Source organism: Chanodichthys erythropterus, chromosome 9 (genome assembly GCF_024489055.1).
Source record: "Chanodichthys erythropterus isolate Z2021 chromosome 9, ASM2448905v1, whole genome shotgun sequence".
NCBI classification, from domain to species: Eukaryota; Metazoa; Chordata; class Actinopteri; order Cypriniformes; family Xenocyprididae; genus Chanodichthys; species Chanodichthys erythropterus.
In genome coordinates, this window is record NC_090229.1 from 14,722,338 (window position 1) to 14,742,722 (window position 20,385).

At 37.5% G+C, this 20,385-nt stretch overlaps 1 protein-coding gene across 3 annotated transcripts in view; it reads right to left on the reverse strand.

Moving 5' to 3' along the window:
• rfx2 (regulatory factor X, 2 (influences HLA class II expression)) overlaps nucleotides 1-20,385 on the reverse strand; it is a 44,825-nt gene that overhangs the window by 1,989 nt on the left and 22,451 nt on the right. Inside the window, exons 3-17 of one of the 3 annotated variants that reach the window (XM_067394690.1) lie at nucleotides 19,620-19,709; nucleotides 19,101-19,180; nucleotides 16,571-16,835; nucleotides 13,793-13,867; nucleotides 12,442-12,623; nucleotides 12,040-12,159; nucleotides 11,293-11,414; nucleotides 9,961-10,079; nucleotides 4,545-4,657; nucleotides 3,435-3,592; nucleotides 3,222-3,319; nucleotides 2,498-2,647; nucleotides 2,158-2,366; nucleotides 1,755-1,908; nucleotides 78-120 (exon numbers count right to left, since the gene is read on the reverse strand). In XM_067394690.1, the coding sequence (XP_067250791.1) occupies nucleotides 78-120; nucleotides 1,755-1,908; nucleotides 2,158-2,366; nucleotides 2,498-2,647; nucleotides 3,222-3,319; nucleotides 3,435-3,592; nucleotides 4,545-4,657; nucleotides 9,961-10,079; nucleotides 11,293-11,414; nucleotides 12,040-12,159; nucleotides 12,442-12,623; nucleotides 13,793-13,867; nucleotides 16,571-16,835; nucleotides 19,101-19,180; nucleotides 19,620-19,709 (1,978 nt within the window). The remainder of the gene's footprint in view (nucleotides 1-77; nucleotides 121-1,754; nucleotides 1,909-2,157; nucleotides 2,367-2,497; nucleotides 2,648-3,221; nucleotides 3,320-3,434; nucleotides 3,593-4,544; nucleotides 4,658-9,960; nucleotides 10,080-11,292; nucleotides 11,415-12,039; nucleotides 12,160-12,441; nucleotides 12,624-13,792; nucleotides 13,868-16,570; nucleotides 16,836-19,100; nucleotides 19,181-19,619; nucleotides 19,710-20,385) is intronic. The other 2 variants (XM_067394692.1, XM_067394691.1) reach the window with 2 other exon arrangements.

Sequence of the window (20,385 nt, forward strand, 5' to 3'; positions counted from 1 at the left end):
AAGGATGTTGGAATACAGAGCAGAGGAACCTTCCAAATGAGGAAGAAAAAAAAAATGTTGGCATCAAAATCCGTTACCTTTCTCCATGAGTGATGGCATCATTGAACTGAGGTCACTGAACTAAAAATGTAAAGAAAAGACAACTTTAAAATTTAAAAACATGCCTCATATTGTTATGATGCATTTTTGTATTGTATTACATTTTATAAAACATTTAGTTCCTGTCCTTGATTTGGATTGGTCAATAGCTGTGGTGTTTTATTCACGATAAACCCAATGGTTCTGTGCATCACTACACAACACCCTTAGCAACCACTCTTAGCAATGTAAACATATGTTTGTTCTCATTGTTCATTGAAGCTTAGTGTATGATGTAGAACTAGAAGAGTATTGTGAGAAAGAGATCGATTGAGCGAGTTTGTTACCTGCATTCAGATTTAGTATTTTCCTTCAGGTCAGTCCTATGTTTCATAATAAAAAATTTGTTTAAATGTCCGATGTATTATCTTGTCCTTTTAACAGTTAAGGGGTTTTCCCGTGACTGACAGCACTAGTCAAAGCATTTGTCAGTTGTGTCTTGTTCCGTGTTCACAACAATTCAGTCTTTTCAATATAAGTCTTCGCTACTGACTGACACACTCATAAAGACAGTCTTTGCCGCCATCTAATGGTGTAATAATGTAATTTCTGTTGCTGTTTACGGTCAGGGACTATTTTGTCCGGCGGAAGGAAGGTTTTTAGTGATTTTACTTCATGAAAGCTGCATTGATATTTTTGACTTTAATATTTGTATTGTGTTGTAACCGTTTTATAAAAGCAATAAGGTACTCAAGGCTAGTGCTGTATCGTGAATAAGTGGGGTTGCAGGCACGACTCGAAACAACGCCCTTCAGCCGTGACTTATTCACGATACAGCACAGCCTCTCGTACCTTACTGCTTACATAAAACTAAAAATAACATTGATCTAAAAATTAAAATGTTTATTCAATATTTATTCAATAAATTCAATATTTATTATGTCAAAATTATTTAGTAAATTTCAACATTTTTTTTTCAAAAATAAAAATGTACCAAATGTTAGTGTACTTTGATAATTAGTTAGACAAAAGTAAGGTAAATATCACAAGCATAATATTTTTTATTAATTATTTAAATAATTGTATTTATATTATATTATATAATAAATATCTAGATAGAGATATAATTATTATTAATATTAATGTGTAGATAGACAGACAGACAGACAGACAGACACAGACAGACAGACACAGACAGACAGACACAGACAGACAGACACAGACAGACACAGACAGACAGACAGACAGACAGACAGACAGACAGACAGACAGACAGACAGACAGACAGACAGATAGATAGATAGATAGATAGATAGATAGATAGATAGATAGATAGATAGATAGATAGATAGATAAAGATATTCCCAAAAAATGTCACTTCGACCTCAGAATTCTATTAAACACAATACATCATGTGAAATGTGTTGGAATGGACGTTTTAGAAAAATAATACTTTGATGGCGCATATTTATATATACTTCATATATGCTCTTGGACATTGTTATTTAAATAAACTAGCCTTTTTCAGCTGTGAAAAGTGTATATTCAGGGAGTTTATTTTCCTAGTCCACAGGGCCAAAAGAAACACATGCATGAGCTCAACACTAAACACAAGCAGTTAGATTAATGCGTGAAAGTCTGAAATATTAAACCACGGAGTGGCCAGATCTCCTCACCTCCCCCATGACAGCAATGGGCGTCTCTCCGGTTGCATGGGCGACGCGGTGTTCTACCAAATAGAACATGTATTCATCATAGAGCAGACGGATGAGGTGGAAGGAGCCAAAGCTGGCGGCCGAGCGCAGAGTCAGATCTCTGATCACCATGGAGCTGTAACCAGGGCAACAGAGAGTTTCATTACAAACTACCACAACAAAACCACAACACCCGCCACACTTAGAGAAGCCACAGATTAAAGCGCTGGTTTCAATCAACTCTCTTCACAAGATCGGTTGTTGTAAAACTGTGTCTGTTTTAAAGGCCTGATGAAATTTAAATGGAAGTGAAATAAATGTAATTAAAAATGGCATTATTTGAGAAGAAAGAGCCCATCGAGTGTTTTTATAGAGAGCCTTGTACCTGTAAAAGGACCACTTGAGCAGGAACTGGCGTGCAGCGCGAGGGAAGCTGGGACTGCCATCGAAGGGTTTCAGCACCTGGTTGACGACGTTATCCAGCCAGGCGGCCCACTGATCCAGAGAGCTCTGCTGCTGCAGGGTCACCTTAAAGTCTTGCTCCAAACGCTGGACGACACTCTCGTCACACTGGCATACCCAGGACGCCTGCTCCTGTGACAAACACACACACACTCAGAGTGAGCCGGGAAGCAACACGCACGCCTTATAACCTCCATGAACCTGAAGCAGGAAGGCAAAGTGTTTATGATATTCCAGCAGATGGTGCACAGAGAGAGACAGACCTGCACGTTAGCAAAGTCCACTCTGTTGAGGTCGCTGAGCATCTGGTTGATCTGTGAGGTGTTCTGCAGGACGGCTCGAGCCGCCTGAGCCAGATGATTCAGAGAGGTGTAACGGCGCAGGGTCTGCGCAAACGCACTCACTACTGCAGCCTGCGCAGACGACAAAACCTTGTGAGCTCGATTAACACAAAAAATATCTAACCCTCACATCCTGTATGGTCAGTAACCAAGGTTACGCAGTTCACTTCCGAAGCACACATACAAAAATGTTCACACAGTCATAGGTACAATCAGCAAGCATATATACGTTAACCTAGCAATGTTTTTAACACATTTATACACAACTATTCAAAAGTTTGGGGTCAGTCATTTTTTGTTGTTGTTGTAATTAATACTTTTATTCAGAGAAGATGCATTACTTTGAGCAAAAGTGACAGTACTTTTGTGGGTAAGTACATTGAAAGCTCACGCACTGTAAAATAAAGTGCAACCAAAATATCCTTTCTGATGTAAGGTAACTACATGGAATTATTATAGAATTGCATTAAAAAAAAAATACAATTTAGAATTTTTTGCATTAATAATATAAATTATGATTTAAAATTTTCAGATTTTTAGAACTTCTGCTTCTTGAAATTTTGTCTGCTTTAGCCAGCTTCTGAGAACATTTTCAGCACTTTTATCCTTTAAGTTAGGTCAGAAACACACACGCACACACACATACCTTAGTACGGACAATCTCCTGTGGGAAGTCAGTCATGGCTGAGGTCAGCCACCCCTCTAGACTCTTAGCAAAGTTTCTGATAGCTTGAGTGAGGGTGCCTGCAGGATCACATTTCCCATCAGTCATGCACTCAAAGATTCTGCTTACAATATAGCAGCAACACTGACCCTGGAACAGGTCACAGCAAGTGTGTGTAGAAGTAGAAATACTAACTGGGAACAGGCCGCAGTACATCAGGGATGAGGATCTCCACAAGTGCCTGATACAGGATGTGATCACAGCTCCTCATCCACTGTTTGATTGGCTCATATTTACACAGAGCGATAAGCTTCTCTCTGGGGAATCCTCTGATGTCCTCCACATCCTCTTCACTGCACAATATACAAACACACGTTTGTTCAGGCAGAAATCCCTTTGTTCATGTGTTTTAGGATAAACAGAGCAAAACTTACTTTTATTTGATTGTAAAATAGTAAAAATATATAAACAGGCTGCATCTTTTACAATAATATATTTACTTATTTTACAAACATTTGTAAAAAGGCTTCAATGTTTCACTCAGAGAGGACAATACCTACACTACCACTCAAGACTTTTGTTCTTCTCTTTTAAGAAAATAATACTTTTGTTCGGCAAGGACACATTAAATTGATCAAAAGTGACAGTAAAGACATTTATAATGTTAGTGAAGATTTCAGTTTCAAATAAATTATGTTTTCTTTTTAAATAATCATAGAATCCTTCAAAAATGTCATGTTATGTTTCCACATAAATATTAAGCAACACAACTGTTTTAACATTGATAATAATAATAAATGTTACCTGAGCACAAAATCAGCATATTAGAAGGATCATGTGACACTGAAGTCCAGAGTAATGATGCTGAAAATTCAGCTTTGCCATCACAGGAATAAATTATGCATTTTACATTTTAAAATAACAAAACAGTTCATTTAAATTGTAATAATATTTCACAATATTACTGTTTTTACTGTATTTTTGATCTAATAAATGCATCCTTGGTGAGCATAAGAGACTTCTTTCTAAAAGACAAAATCTTACACTTGAACAGATAAAAAAATATATATATATTATATATATATTATATATATATATATATATATATATATATATATATATATATATATATATATATATATATATATATATATATATATATATATATATACACACACACACATACATATACATATATATATTCCAAATTGAAAATTACAATTTCAAAATTTCTAGACACTTCCAGGTTTTCCACTCCAGCCGTGTGGAGAAAAAACTGTATGAAGGTTTGTATGGATATGGCACCTGTTAGGAATGGTAGTGGCTCCGTCACTAGATGGCGCTGTTGAATACCAAAAGGTCTGCCATAGCTTCTCTATGAGATGGAACTGCAAGTTCATCACTACGTCCAGAGTCGCCTGACAGAGAGAAATCAGGTTTATGAGCATTGTTTAAACAAGCTTCCATGCATTAAAACACTCAAACAGGAAAACGGTTCCCCCTGATATTTCAAATGCAAGTCTGACATTTTTAACTACTATAAAAACAAATGATGTTGGAACAAAAACACTGATGAGTGAGGTCAATTTTTGGGCTGTAACAATATCTTGAGAAGCTCCCATGTGAGTTATGAGAGTTACATTTTTGAGATAAGTGTGCTCCTTCATTCTGAGCGCCTTTTGTTTTTCCTGTTGGCATATTAGACAACGAGATCTTCTCGAGTGCAGCCCACTCACATCCATCTCGCGGTTTAAATTATGAAAACGGCACTCATTCAGAAGCACCCATCTTGAGAGGAAACCACCTTCTTATATAAACAGTTTAATAGTTACACAACACAATCCACATATAGAAACTTTCATCTACATCTTATATTCTGTTTTAGGTCCAAAAAAAGGAACTTTAGTCCTTGTGGTGGGGACGGTATTTCAGCAAACTGTGACATGCAGAAATAAAAGTAAGCGTTAGTGCTTTGGTGGAGAGCAGAAGTGAGAGTGTGGTGAGTTCGCTGTGTGTTTGTCTCAGAGTGATTCACACTCGGCTCTCAGATTCTCCTCGATGAGGACACACACTCTTGTATCCAGTTACACGCACCCCCCACCCCCACCCCCTCGCCAGTCACATGCTATGTTTTGGCTTCCACAGCCAGGTCACCATGGCAACCTTGTTTACCGTTGCCCCAGCAACAGTTCAAACACAGCACTCCAAAACAAAAAAAAGAAAATTCTCTTTCCTGGACAAAGAAGCTTTCTCACCTTGGTCACAAGAGAGGAAAAGCACTATAGTATTGCATCTAGAGGCCAAGTTGATGATTTTTTTAAAAGTTTACTGCACTTGTGAACTCTGAAAAATCTGTTTTATAAAGTCAATTCCTATCTCAGGCAGCACTAAAGCTCTGACTTCCTTAAGTGTATCAGCACTCTGCACCTACTTACGAGTTTGAAGAACATAATTTTACATGTTTGAACAAATTTGGTCAAATTAAAAATGAATATATTGGGCAGTCTTTCTTTTTCATTGCCACTAGAAACTTTTTAACTCTAGTGCAAAAAATGAAGAATGAAATGACGCTTTGTTGTTTAATTTGTTTTGTATTTTTAGCCCTGTACACATGAAATCTCATTTGTCTAAATTCCAACTGCAAATAGTTGTGTATCAACTAGTGCTGTCAAATCAATTAATTTTGTAAATATATAATGTAATAGTTTACAAATATAAGTTTTTATATTTGCGCGCGTTTTTGTGACATATCAGGACACAAATTTGCATAATGACATTGGTATGACATAGGCATTACAAAAGAGGGTGACTTATGAGGATATTACCCCATGTCCCCATTTTTCAAAAGGCATACAGAATTATTTTTTTTGAGAAAGTAAAAATGTGCACAGTTTCCTGTGATGGGTAGGTTTAGGTGTAGGGTTGGTGTAGGGCGATAAAATACGGTTTGCACAATATAAAAACCATTACACCTATGAAATGTCCCCACAATTCACAAAAACAAACGTGTGTGTGTGTGTGTGTGTGTGTGTGTGTGTGTGTGTGTGTGTGTGTGTGTGTGTGTGTGTGTGTGTGTATACACACATATATTTGGGTCATTGACGAATAAGGTTTTTAAAAGTGTAAAAAAAATAAAAAAATTAAAAAAAAAAAACTAATGGAGACATTTAATTTTGAAGTTCAAAATTTGTTTGTTTGAAGTTAACAACGAGATTATGTGATTTTTATAATCAATTAACACTGCTTTTGTCATTTTTTACAAGATGGACAAAATTTGTCCATTTTGTCCGAAAGTCATTCGGTTAAACCAAAATTTCGGTTTTACCAAATGACACTTTTGGTTATACCGAATGACGATATTTTCAAACAATGCTAACAGACTGATATCTAGCTAGCTAGCAAAAGGACAATCAAACATTTTATATTTAGTATAAGTTTTTGAAATATTATAACATTTTTAACATTTTATAGCGGTTGTACCAAAAGACCTGATGTTTCGGGACATGCGTATGAGCAAGTGAAAACATGAATTTTTCAAATAGTTAAGAGAGTTAGTTACTTTGCTTCATGACCATGTGGTCCTTTGCAGGGGTCTGAATGATGTCACAGCCTGTCACATGACTTGATCCAAAATGGTCCCTTTATATTGGTTACTCCGAATGACATCAATAAAATTCATTCTTTCTCATAACAAAGCAATTACTTCACATAGTGCAAAATGGTATTAAAATTATGTTGATATATGATGTTATCAAATCAAGCCAGAATAAAAAATATATACATTTATTACATGTTAAGATAATTTAAATCACAAATGAAATGGCTGTATTGTAGGTCTGGGCGATATAACGCATGCGATTGTCACGCGCATTTCGTCAGTAAAGCCGGTTCCCTGATTACCGCTAAATCGCCATCACCTGCTTTCAAATGGAGCGCCATTTAATAGACAGAGCCGTAGATCACTGACAAGCCACGCAATATCGCGTTCATTATTGAAGGCGATTCATCAACTACGGCTCTGTCTATTAAATGGCGCTCCATTTGAAAGCAGGTGATGGCGATTTAGCAGTAATCAGGGAACCGGCTTTACTGACGAAATGCGTGTGACAATCACATGCGATATATCGCCCAGCCCTACTGTATTGGCCTATGGACGGTTAAACCCAATGACATTTTGACACTTCAAAATCTTTAAAACCCATTTATACAGTATGTAGCAAAATATAATTAAAACCTTTTGGATTCAACAAAAGCGATCTAGCTATAGTACCTTACATACTTTGGATGTCATATCTTTGTTTTTTATTATTATTAAGGCCTTCGGATAAAAAAAATGACCCGTCATGTCATTGACCCATTTACAAACTTTATGTTAGATGCGATTAGTCAGTGATTTGACAGCACTAATATTAACATTAAAAATGTTCTGGCTGCCTGTTATTGTGTGGTGTTGCACAAAGCTTGTCACTGGACCCATTTATAACAATATTAAGAATGAAAGATGCTCAGAACGCAGAGTAATTTCCATTTGAATGTGAGAAGTTCACTCAGTTCATGTTGCGATAAAACTCTAGTTTGGTGTTGCAGAAATCACTTGACTTTTATGCTTTACCAGCAACAAATGAACTTATTTTTCAGTAGTGAGCAGCACGCAAAGACCCACAGATGGGCACAGATGGATGGCAAAGATCCTGCTGGATGAAAGGTTAATTGGGAAGACTGAAAACTCCTAGTCTGAGGGATGAAAGAAGCCCTGGAACAAAAAGGTATGCAGTGGACGGGGAGGGACAGAAAGAGAGATCGAGAGAAAGAGAGCTCGAATGTGGCAGAAATTACATTAAAAGTGAGAGCTAGGAAATGAAGATGGGACGAGTCCATCTGTCAGAATATTGAGAGCAGTGCTACACTCTGACTGTAATGAGACCAGACGCTTTCTGAAAGTAAAACTCAAGAACACGTCAAACTAGAAACTCCGTCAGCAGAAAGAACGAGAGGGAGGAGGAATACTAAGAAAAAACCCATCAACAGCTTTTGCACAGTTCCTTATTGCAGGGAGATACACTGCTGCAAACATAAATTAAGTGCTGTTTATTCTTCCATTAAAACACTCTGAAACTGAAAGTAAAACCTAGAGAAAGAGGGTGTTTCCATTCAAATTGTTCTATACAAGGTTTAGGACTTTAAATCAACTGTAACATTTACTTCATTTTGTTAATCTAAGTAAATCTTCTAATTTGATGAAGCAAAACAAGGGAAGGGAAGAAATCTAATCCACTCCAAAAAAACAATCTCAAAACACTTCCTTTTCCATTTTTAAAAGCTACAATCCTTTGCAAAGCACCATGTATGTTGTCCTACGCCTGCACCGCGCTGTATGTCCTACGCCTTCCCTATTCTATTTATGGGAAAAAAAATGGAACTGGCGCTGCGTTCGTTCCGTAAGTAGAATAGGGAAGGTGTAGGACATACAGCGTAAGCTTTTTGAAGAATACAAAAGTGCGGTTTTGGCGGAAGACGATCATTTGTTTATATAAAGCGTATACATTCACATTTTTTTCAAAAATGACCGATCGTTTTACTAGATAAGACCCTTATTCCTCGTCTGGTATTGTTTAAAGCCCTGTGAAGCTGCACTGAAACTGTAATTTTGACCTTCAACCATCTGGAGGCCATTGAAGTCCACTATAAGGAGAATAATCCTGGACTGTTTTCATCAAAAACCTTCATTTCTTTTCGACTGAAGAAAGAAAGACATGAACATCTTGGATGACATGGGGGTGAGTAAATCATCAGGAAAATTTTATTTAAAATGGACTAATCCTTTAAGCAGAAGAATTGTGTTGCTTAATATTTTTGTGGAAACCAGAATATACTTTTATTCCGGATTTTTTGAGGAACTGAAAATTCTAAATAACAGGATTTATTTGAAAAATATATATTTAAAAAAATAGTATATAAATAAATGCTGCGCCTGTGTGCGTATATTGAACATGGACAGCCATGCTGGGGTTCAAGCAAACACTCAGGCTGTTCTGACCAGTTTTTAAAATCTTCAGAAATCACAGAACAGAAATAAATAATTATAAAATAAATAAATGTGTAATTAAATATGATGCAGTTAACACATTAAGACTGTGAGACAAATATTCACAGTTTGTGAATGAACATTGTTTATACAAGGTCATTATCTGAGAGATATTGTGCAGGTGCTTGGTTTTCCTTATTCTAGCTGCCTGTAAGAAGAACAAGGCTCACATTCATGATGGGAAACATGTGATACATTGTTGCAAGAAAACAGCCTTGGTTAGATTAGTGTAACTATTTGCTGTGGTATATTTCATTCATTATTATATTTCTTTAACATTGTTTTTATTCAATAATCTTGATATGATATTTACTCTTATTCTGATTCATTCATTTACATATTTGAATAATTACATTTTTACTTAATATTTTTGAATGATTAAACGATTTGAAGTTGTTGTAATAAGCATGGAATAACAAAGAATTTTAATTTCCTCTGGTATATGGGATAGTTTATCTTTGCTAGAGTGTCTCTATTATTTTCTAAAGATAGCCGTTAAGAAGTTGCTTCCTTTCCCTGTGACACTGTTCCCTCAACTGGGAGCTCTCATAATAAAGGAAGATTTGCATGTTTGCAAATGTGCCTTGAATAAAAATTTGAAAGAAAAACAACAAACAAACAAAAATAGTGCAGTACCTCACAATGAATCCTGTAGTTGCTCTGTAGTTTTTTCACATCGTTCACGCTAATTGGCTCAGGCAGAGGACACGAGCCCAGATCAGGTGAAGGGAAGGGGGGAAGGACATGAGACACATCTGCCAAAATACACACAGTTTAACCAAGTAGTTAGACTTGAAGCTTGTTGTGCATGTATTCAGAAAGTTTTTGATGTGCTTGTAGGTAAATTCTAATCAATTCTATTAAAAGCAGAAAAATGTATAAAACAAATAAACAAGATAATAATTGAAGTAAAATGATTATCGCACTCCTCCAGCGCACCTTCCTTTCCTTCACAGCGGTGCGCTTTTGTTCCTCCCTAAAAGCCCAAACTTAACATCCAACTCAGCCAAAATAAGTAAGTGTTGTAAAATGCAATCTACTGTTGCTAAACTGTGGGACATGTTTGATTTTAAACAGTATTATTAAAAGCTTATTAAGCTGCAAAAGAGACACTGTTCCCCAGGCGGCTTTCTGTGTGCCCGCTCCGAGTCGGAGCCAAACGCAGATAAGCAAATGGGCTACAGATACGCACCTAAACGTGTCGTGTACACGAAAAAATGTCAAAATGCCGTTTTGGAGAATGTTCACGTAAACATGTCTTAAGTAACAGTGTGAGAAACACAGTTGAGAAAGATAACGCGTGCGTAACAGTATATTGGATCCGTGCATTAGCTCTTAAAGTGACAGCAGCCTAATATACCTGCTGCAGTCTGTCATTAATGATAGTCAAACAACAAACAAAGGAAAAACACTCACTTATCTTGACTGAATAACTTAAGTAGCTTTAATAAGGATTAACCTATATATAGGCCCCGTTTACACTAGTGCATTTTCGTTTTAAAACGCATTACTTTTGCTACAGTTAGGCCTGTTGTTTACACTACTCCGCCGTTTTCAACCCTCGAAAACTGAGACTTTGTTTTAGTTTAGTTGTTTCAGTGTAAACAGACCAAAACAATGGCATGGCTGCCCATATTCTCTCTGCGTATCCTTGAAGATTGTGTAAACAATAACAAAAAGACTGAACTGCAATCTTTGCTGGCTTTGTCGTCATTTTTAGCAGCCATTGTACAGTTAAACTTAGCTAACTACATGCGCAAAAGACAACTGTTTACAATTGTGTGTGCATGAACGGTCATGTGACGTGTTTTCAGTCATGTAGTGTAGACAGAGATCATTTCTGAAACGCTGTGGAAACGCCAGTGTAGATGTGTTAATTTTGACCAAATATAATCGTGATTATCTTTTCTGCCATAATCAAGCAGCCCTTGTACTTATGTATTAAATCAAGTCATAGAGGAGGTTTACCAATGTACTGCTGGTGATGCTGGCTCTGGGCCGCCACGCTCTGCTCAGGGGTACTGGACGAGTGCTGGGAGCCGCTGTTCAGACTGTCCCCCATCCCATCCATCTTGTGAAAAGGCTTAAACCTGGACACAGGAAATACCAACAGAAGGACTAAATGTAGAATTCACTACTGGGGATTACAGAGGATATGACTAAGCAAGAAAGAGAAGATCATTTTCCGTCAGGCTGCAGAGCCAGTGTCCAATCTGAAGGCATTAATAAGATATAAAAAGGTATTTTATTTAGAAAAATCATGTGTGAAGTGATCAATAAGAATTATTATTATAAATAATATCAATTTAATTTATTCCCTATTAATTTTCTCAAACCTGCATCAATTGTAGCTACCCGTGACATATATAATTTTGTAATAATTAAATTATTAATAAATATTAATTCATAATGAATACATTTAATTATTTTCAACGTTTGATTAAGTTTGCAAAACCCACACTGGGATCTCTGTGTCTGAATGGAGATAAAACTCGAGTGTGAGTATCCATCTATTCAGCCAGTGTGGGAAATAATTAGAAGTGGATTTAATGAATCAAAAAAAAAAAAAAAAAAAAAACCTTAAAAGCTCTAGCAGGATCTGAACAATTGAGTGAGACATGCACACAAACAAACACAGATCCTGATGGCAAAGAAGACTGGGATATGTAGATTGCATGCAAGTGAGAAGGAGAGGGGGGGGGATGTTTATATCACCTCTGTTTCTGATGGACAGGTTGTTGTCTCATTGCCATGTACTGCGTGTCCTCCTGCAAGCGGTTGAGAGGCGAGTCAGGCTTTAGACGAATGCCATAATAATGGTATTTTGAGTTTCCCCTGAGACACACACATAGACGAAATGAGCAATCACATTTTTTATTCCAGCAACGACACACCACAATTTGAGACGAAACGTCATTTATTTCAGACAATCATCTCATGATCATTCTTTAAGTATTAGATGAGTGTCTGCAGCAAATCCACTCAATGTTCTTCTCAGTTCTGCTGTGGTTTCAAGATTGTGCTTTTCTTTTGAGAGAGGATAAGATGTAAAACTACTTTTATAGATTATAGATTTATCGTTTATAGATTAGCTGTATTTGTGGGGTGTAGTCTGACCTGGTGCCAAGTCGGCGTGTGCGAAGGCCCATGAAGACAGAGCGGATGAGTTTGCCAAAAGAGGCGGCATTAACCGGATCCAGTTTTTGCTCCTGACAGTGTCTCAGGTAGTGGTTATAGAGAGAGCTGCGTGGCAGACTCACACCCTCAGCCGTCTCATAATTATCCAGTAACCACTGCAACTGTACACACACACAACAAAATTAATAAAACAGTATCTAATCAAGAAAGCTTAAATTCATCAGTTTTTCCTCACAAAACAATAGCAACAAAACCACATAACAGAACACTTCTGCATTCATACTGTATGTTCATATTAATTACCAAATTAATTTGATTGATTAAAAAAAAAAAGAGAGAGAACCTAATGGGATCTGCACTTTCAAATTTCATTGCTCAGAGTTTAAGGAAATACGTGGAAATCTGTTGATTTAAAGGGATAGTTAACCCCCCAAAAAATCTGTCATCATTTATTCACCCTCATGTCTTCCCAAATGCTGTGAAACACAAAAGACATTTTTATTCAGTTTTAGCTTTAGTAATTTTAGTACTTCAACTTGTTTTATTTCAGCAAGTTGCCAACGATATATTAAACAATTCTGAATAGTTAACAATAACAACACTGAAACAACATTAAGGTGAATAAATGAGAAAATGTCCACTCTAATGTAAAAAATTTCTTAAAAAAAAAAAAAAAAAAAAGTAAGATAAACAGATTATCAAATTAGCCGAATATTTCATAAACATGCAAGGAGTGAAGAGTATGCAGAACTCTGTGAATGAACGGCATTCAGATTCTGTGGGTGGAGATTCTGTGCAGGCCTCCTGATAACTGAGAAAACACATGGGAGAGGGAGTTTAAATGCCTCTGTTTGAAATCGGTGAGAAGATGTCTAGAGACTTTGAGGGAGTAATAATTGCCAATCTGAGAGGATCAAATTATGCCATCCACTGACACACCGATGGCATCATTATATCAATCTCATCTCATCTTTGAACATTTGTAAATATTCACTACCTAGAGCCGAGGTGTCAGTATAAAATACAAAAAAAAAAAAAAATCTTAATATAAAATCCTTAAATATAAGATTTTAGTACTTGATGTTCAAGAGTAAATCTCGCGCATATAAACACAGTGATCCCTGGGAGGTTGACTGAATCAGTGGTGTAATGTAAATGCAGGGGGTCTGAGGCACTTTAAACCCAAAATACACAGAGCGAGGGGCTGTTCTGGAAAAAGCATGCTCACAGCAGCAGTGAAAAGCAAAGCGAAGAGGCAGGCAGGATGAACTAAGCCTTTTTTTCAGGACTTGTTCCAGTTTCAATAAAGTTTTTTCCCAGTTTGACTTACATGGCTGTTGAGCAGGCTGCTTTTGTGAGTGGCAATCCCTTCTGACTTTTGGAGGTTTTCAATCGCCATTTCAAGCTGAAGAAAAGTAGGAGCATGCAAGACATGAAACGGGGGAAGAGAAGGGAGAAAAACAGAGGGGATGGAATGTTCAGGGGGGACAACAGAGAGGGAAAAAAGACACACAAAAAAAGAAAAGGAAATCAGTCTGTTAGCTGCAGCCGGACTTTGAGCATTTCCATTACAGTCTGTCAGTGTTTGCAGCCACATTCATTATGGGTGGACAAAAAGCATGCAAATGTGAGGAACTCAGAGGGTTAGGCCACTCTTCCTGTCTCGGCCTCATATATGCTAATGAGCTGCACACACAGGGCGTGAGGTCAGGCTACTCTCAAACACATGAGACAAACTCTCTAGCCACGTCTGAAATCACACAGTTAGCGGGGTCGTGCCCTCTGTGAAGACACTGTCACATTTGATGCGTGATGCTGAAAAAGTAGATTTAATTTGACTCAAATAAACATGTTTTTCTGCAGGTATTATCTAGGGAGGAAGTTATTAGTTTCTGTTATTGCATTTATGAACCGGACTTGTTTTTTCCATAGTGGGCACAAAAAAAAAAAAAAAAAAATACTATTTCAAAAGTTGAAAAAGAGGATAAGGCCTGAAAAGAGATTGAGGAGAAAAGATTAGAGAGGGAGAGAAAGATATAAAGAGGCAGAGAGAGAGAAAGAGAGTTTTGGCAGAGTGGCAAAACTTATAAAGAGAAAAAAGGGAGACAGGGTAAAAGAAAAAAAAAAAAAAAAAAAAAAGGCATCCTTCCAAGTCTTTAAAAGGCTCCCGAGGGCTCTTGGCCAAATGGTAATGAGCCCCAGGGGTTGCTTTGTTTCGGAGGCCACTCAAGTGGCTGTGAAAACTGCTAAAACAAGGCAGAGCTGGATTATTTAGAGGCAGTCGCCTCCTTAAGCCCTTTCCCTGCTTCCAGCCCACCTCATAAACTAGCACACTGTGGAAAGAAAGCTACACTCTGATGACAGTGTGTGTCATCTCTACTCTGTGGTGTATTGGTAAAGGAAAAATGTGTTTGCATGATTAATCTGGTGATGTTACTTTTTGAGAAATTGAAAAACACTTTTGTCTTAAAGAATGTAAGAATCAACGTCATCTGTAGCGTTGCGGATTACCACAGAAAGTCATTTTGACATCCTTCAGTTTAAAAAAAAAATCTGTAGGATCATGACATAATTCAAATTAGCCTTGATGTTTTGACATATAAGAGGTATTTGTACCATTAAAAGATCCTGCAAGTTCCACAGTTTAAAATATCCTCCTCATAGTAAACAAAGCATTTACTTTAAAAAGCTCCAAAAACGTCTCGTTTTGATATTGTGGGATTTGTGACATCACACGGGCAAATACATTTGCATATGACTTCCTCCAGAGCAAGAAATGGACAAAAAATTATACATCGTCGCACCATAGGCCCCGCCCACTGGTGTTCAGTCACTTAACAGCTGGCATTTACCTACACTAGATGTGAGCATGGCGTTGCAAAGCAAACAGAAACCATTATAATCACTGATGCTGTCTACACTGGATACAGTATACAGTTTCTGTACACTCGAGTCTTAAATGGAAGAGTGAAAGAACATTCGCTTTGACACATTCAGTTTAAACAGCTCGTTTACATCTCTGTATAGACTTCAGAAGGATCCCGGCGTCGTAAAACAAGTAAATGGTTTATTTTTTAATGGCATCCCGGATCGCGTTGGAGGATTATATGTTTGTTCGGAGCATTTTTTTTTGTAAACGAGGCACATTGTAATGAAGAGTTCGCAAAGAACCTTTTGTTGAAAGATGAAGCAGCCAACATTATTGGATCTGACAGTAAGTAAATGATTTCATAATGCTTTGTCTGTAAATTATGGTTTTATATGGATATTGTTCTCAAAACATATTCTTACTCACGTGCAATAGCGACTGGGCATTGATACTCTTTCCTAGGCAATGACATTTGCTAATCATAACAGTGGCCATGTCCTGACAAGCCTTAAAGGAGATGCCCCTTTAAAAACTGCTAATTTCAGACAGAGGGTAAGAATTAGGGTTGTAAATAACGTTTTTTCTGCATATATATTTGTTTTTGTTATTTTTATTAAAATTATAAGTGAACCTCAAGGAACATAATAAATCCATAAAAAAATCCATGTCATGACCCCTTTAAGCAGAAATGCAGAAAAAAATATATATTTTTTATCAGTGGTATTAATTATTTGGAACAAAACTGTGTCTTATTTCAGTTAATAAGAATTAAATTTAGCTACTTTTCTAGGATGGTAATCTTCTAGTTATGCTTTACTGACTTGATTCTCTAGGTAAAGAGCTTCTTTCTGGATCCCTTGCACATACGAAATATATTGCAAAATATGATATGATATATATAATGCAAAAGATATTGGGTTTATGGGCTAGATGGTCATGACAGGAGTTAAAATATGCCCCAGACTTTGTTTGTTAGTGTAATTACTGTAAACACATTTTTAGTCAGATTTTATAACTTGAGGTATGAGTTGAACATTTTTCTGTGTTAAAAGACAATCATATAAGCTTAACCACTGGAACATTCCTATCACATCTCATCTATACCATGAGACTAGTTTATGAGAGTTCATATTTACAAAACCATAACTTTCTATGAGCTCAAAGTAACTGAGACTAAAAACTCCCCTCCCATGTCACTAGTGGACCAGTCTTGAAGGATTTCAGCACAGTGGACCGTACCATCGCGGATGAGGAGCGCGAGGAGTGAGAGGTGTGGTGGCGGCCACTCTCCATCCCGCCGTGAATCAGGTAGGCACTGCCGCTGGAAATGATCTGACTGCTGCCCACGTCCATGGCGATTCCCACCATGCTGTGGGCAGGAACTCCGCCAGCAGACGAGACGACTGTGGTAACCTGAGTACCCCCCGCTTGAGAGTCAAAATAGGTGCTTCCACTGCCCTGTCCATACAGCTGGGACTCTGGGTTATACGAGTATGCAGTACGACTGAAGGAACAGAGAAAAACAGTAATGATTAGTGTTTAATGTAATCTCAACTTTCAAAGCATATCTTTTGACTTCAACTTTTTAACTGTCTTTAAAAGAAGTTTTGATCTGGACTCATGTATATCTGAATAGGCTTTCACAACCAAATAAAGGGGACATATTTTACAATTACAGGTGCTGGTCATATAATTAGAATATCATCAAAAAGTTGATTTATTTCACTAATTCCATTCAAAAAGTGAAACTTGTATATTATATTCATTCATTACACACAGACTGATATATTTCAAATGTTTATTTCTTTTAATTTTGATGATTATAACTGACAACTAAAGGAAAATCCCAAATTCATTATCTCAGAAAATTAGAATATTGTGAAAAGGTTCAATATTGAAGACACCTGGTGCCACACTCTAATCAGCTAATTAACTCAAAACACCTGCAAAGGCCTTTAAATGGTCTCTCAGTCTAGTTCTGTAGGCTACACAATAATGGGGAAGACTGCTGACTTGACACTTGTCCAAAAGACGACCATTGACACCTTGGCACAAGGAGGGCAAGACACAAAAGGTCATTGCAAAAGAGGCTGGCTGTTCACAGAGCTCTGTGTCCAAGCACATTAATAGAGAGGCGAAGGGAAGGAAAAGATGTGGTAGGAAAAAAAAAAAAGTGTACAAACAATAGGGATAACCGCACCCTGGAGAGGACTGTGAAACAAAACCATTCAAAAATGTGGGGGAGATTCACAAAGAGTGGTCTGCAGCTGGAGTCAGTGCTTCAAGAACCACTACGCACTGACGTATGCAAGACATGGGTTTCAGCTGTCGCATTCCTTGTGTCAAGCCACTCTTGAACAGCGTCAGAAGCATCTAAAGACAAAAAGGACTGGACTGCTGCTGAGTGGTCCAAATTTATGTTCTCAGATGAAAGTAAATTTTGCATTTCCTTTGGAAATCAGGGTCCCAGAGTCTGGAGGAAGACAGGAGAGGCACACAATCAACGTTGCTTGAGGTCCAGTGTAAAGTTTCAACAGTCAGTGATGGTTTGGGTGCCATGTCATCTGCTGGTGTTGGTCCACTGTGTTTTCTGAGGTCCAAGGTCAACGCAGCCCTATACCAGGAAGTTTTAGAGCACTTCATGCTTCCTGCTGCTGACCAACTTTATGGAGATGCAGATTTCGTTTTCCAACAGGACTTGGCACCTGCACATAGTGCCAAAGCTACCAGTACCTGGTTTAAGGACCATGGTATCCCTGTTCTTAATTGGCCAGCAAACTCGCCTGACCTTAACCCCATAGAAAATCTATGGGGTATTGTGAAGAGGAAGATGCGATATGCCAGACCCAACAATGCAGAAGAGCTGAAGGCCACTATCAGAGCAACCTGGGCGCTCATAACACCTGAGCAGTGCCACAGACTGATCGACTCCATGCCACGCCGCATTGCTGCAGTAATTCAGGCAAAAGGAGCCCCAACTAAGTACTGAGTGCTGTACATGCTCATACTTTTCATGTTCAAACTTTTCAGTTGGCCAAGATTTCTAAAAATCCTTTCTTTGTATTGGTCTTAACTTAATATTCTAATTTTCTGAGATACTGAATTTGGGATTTTCCTTAGTTGTCAGTTATAATCATCAAAATTAAAAGAAATAAACACTTGAATCTGTGTGTAATGAATGAATATAATATACAAGTTTCACTTTTTGAATGGAATTAGTGAAATAAATCAACTTTTTGATTATATTCTAATTATATGACCAGCACCTGTATATTAGCTAATTAATTAATATTTAATTAGCTAATTAACTACACAGTGGACATGAACAACAGAAAAAAAAAAAAAACAGACAGAAAGCTGCTAGGGTTTTCAATATTGATATGGTTTTCTGACCAAATATTAAAACACATAGTCAGTCATTTTAATCTCCAAAAAATAAGCACTTTCCATAAAAATACATAAAAGAATAGGGCCCGAAACACTTAAAAATTGAGTTATTTCATTTCTATTATGATCAAGAAGCCATTTTAAGGAGATATTCATACATACATATAGATATATACATATATATATATATATATATATATATAAAATGGAATGAGAGTATTGTTTTTCTGCTATGAAAAAGGCTCCAATATTATATTAAATTATATTATATATTAATTATAAAGGTGTCTTATATGTTTTATTGAGTGTTACAATAATCAGCCTCTGTACACAAAGTGAAGAACTGAACACATGTTTGATTGACAGATTGACAGGTGCTTACATTGTGCCATTGGGGTAGACGGCCTCTGCCCCCTCCACGTACTGCACCTGAGACTGGTACACATGCTGAACGGGTTGAACCTTCAAACACACACACACACACACATACAGGTCAGACGGGTGCTAAATAACCACTGCATGAGATCTGAGATGTGCTAATACAGATTCTGTAAGGGAAATGAGATGAACAGCTGTATGCAGGCTGCAGGCAGTAGGGGGCAGTGAGCACAAAGCTTCGCCTCAACAATCAGAGACGCCCTGTCGAGCCGGGAAACTACTTATTAACATATTAGTCGCAACAACCCAAGCGTGACGTGCGTGAAAGTAAAGCATGTCTGCGTTTCGGGGTTCTGACAGTATGCTGGGAGAGAAAGAGCATGATGGAAAGACAAAGACAGTCACAAGAGAGCGAAAAAGATATGTGGAGAGGCAAAAGATAAGCCAGAGGTGTTGTGGGTCCTCAGCATGTGCAGTGAGCGTGCAGGGTTTGATTGACTGTACTGTGTGTGTGTGTGTGTACCTGCTGAGGGACCTGTTGCACTCTAGGCACTGGCAACTGCTGCACCTGAGCTCCCTTCTGGGAAGAGCCGGTGGCCTGAACTAACACACGCTGCAGGTGAGGGACACACACACACACAAATGTAAAAATTAGACCCTTTTCTCTTTAAAAAGGTGAGGTGCGTAATTGTTTCGATGTTAGAATGCAATTATCCAAGTTTAAAGTCGGAAGTTGCGATAGTCTTTTCTTCCCTATTGTGTCGTACATCCGAGTGAAAAGACTTCTCGAACAAGAAAAGAAAAGAAAAGAAAAAAAAAAGTAGGGCGGGACTTGATTTTGTCCATTGAGAATTGATTGGATCATAGGATTTGCTACAGCTGTGATCTCATGTGAATGACAGGTTGTCCCACACTCACACCAGTAAACACATAATCAGAGAAAAGAAGAGATGTTGGTGCAAGAAGGGCATTTCTTTGATTAAAGGGATAGTTCACCCCAAAATGATAATTATTCCATGATTTACTCACCCTCAAGCCATTCTGGGTGTATATGACATTCTTATTTCAGACAAACACAATCAGAGATGTATTTAAAAATATCCTTGCTCCTCCAAAATTTATAATGGTTGACCATATTTTGACGCCAAAAATAATGCATCCATCCATGATAAAATTATTCCATACGGCTCCTGGGGGTTAATAAACCCATTTTAAAGCAAAGTGATGCATTTTTGAAAGAAAAATATCCATATTTAAAACTTTATAAATTCAAATAACTAGTTTTCGGT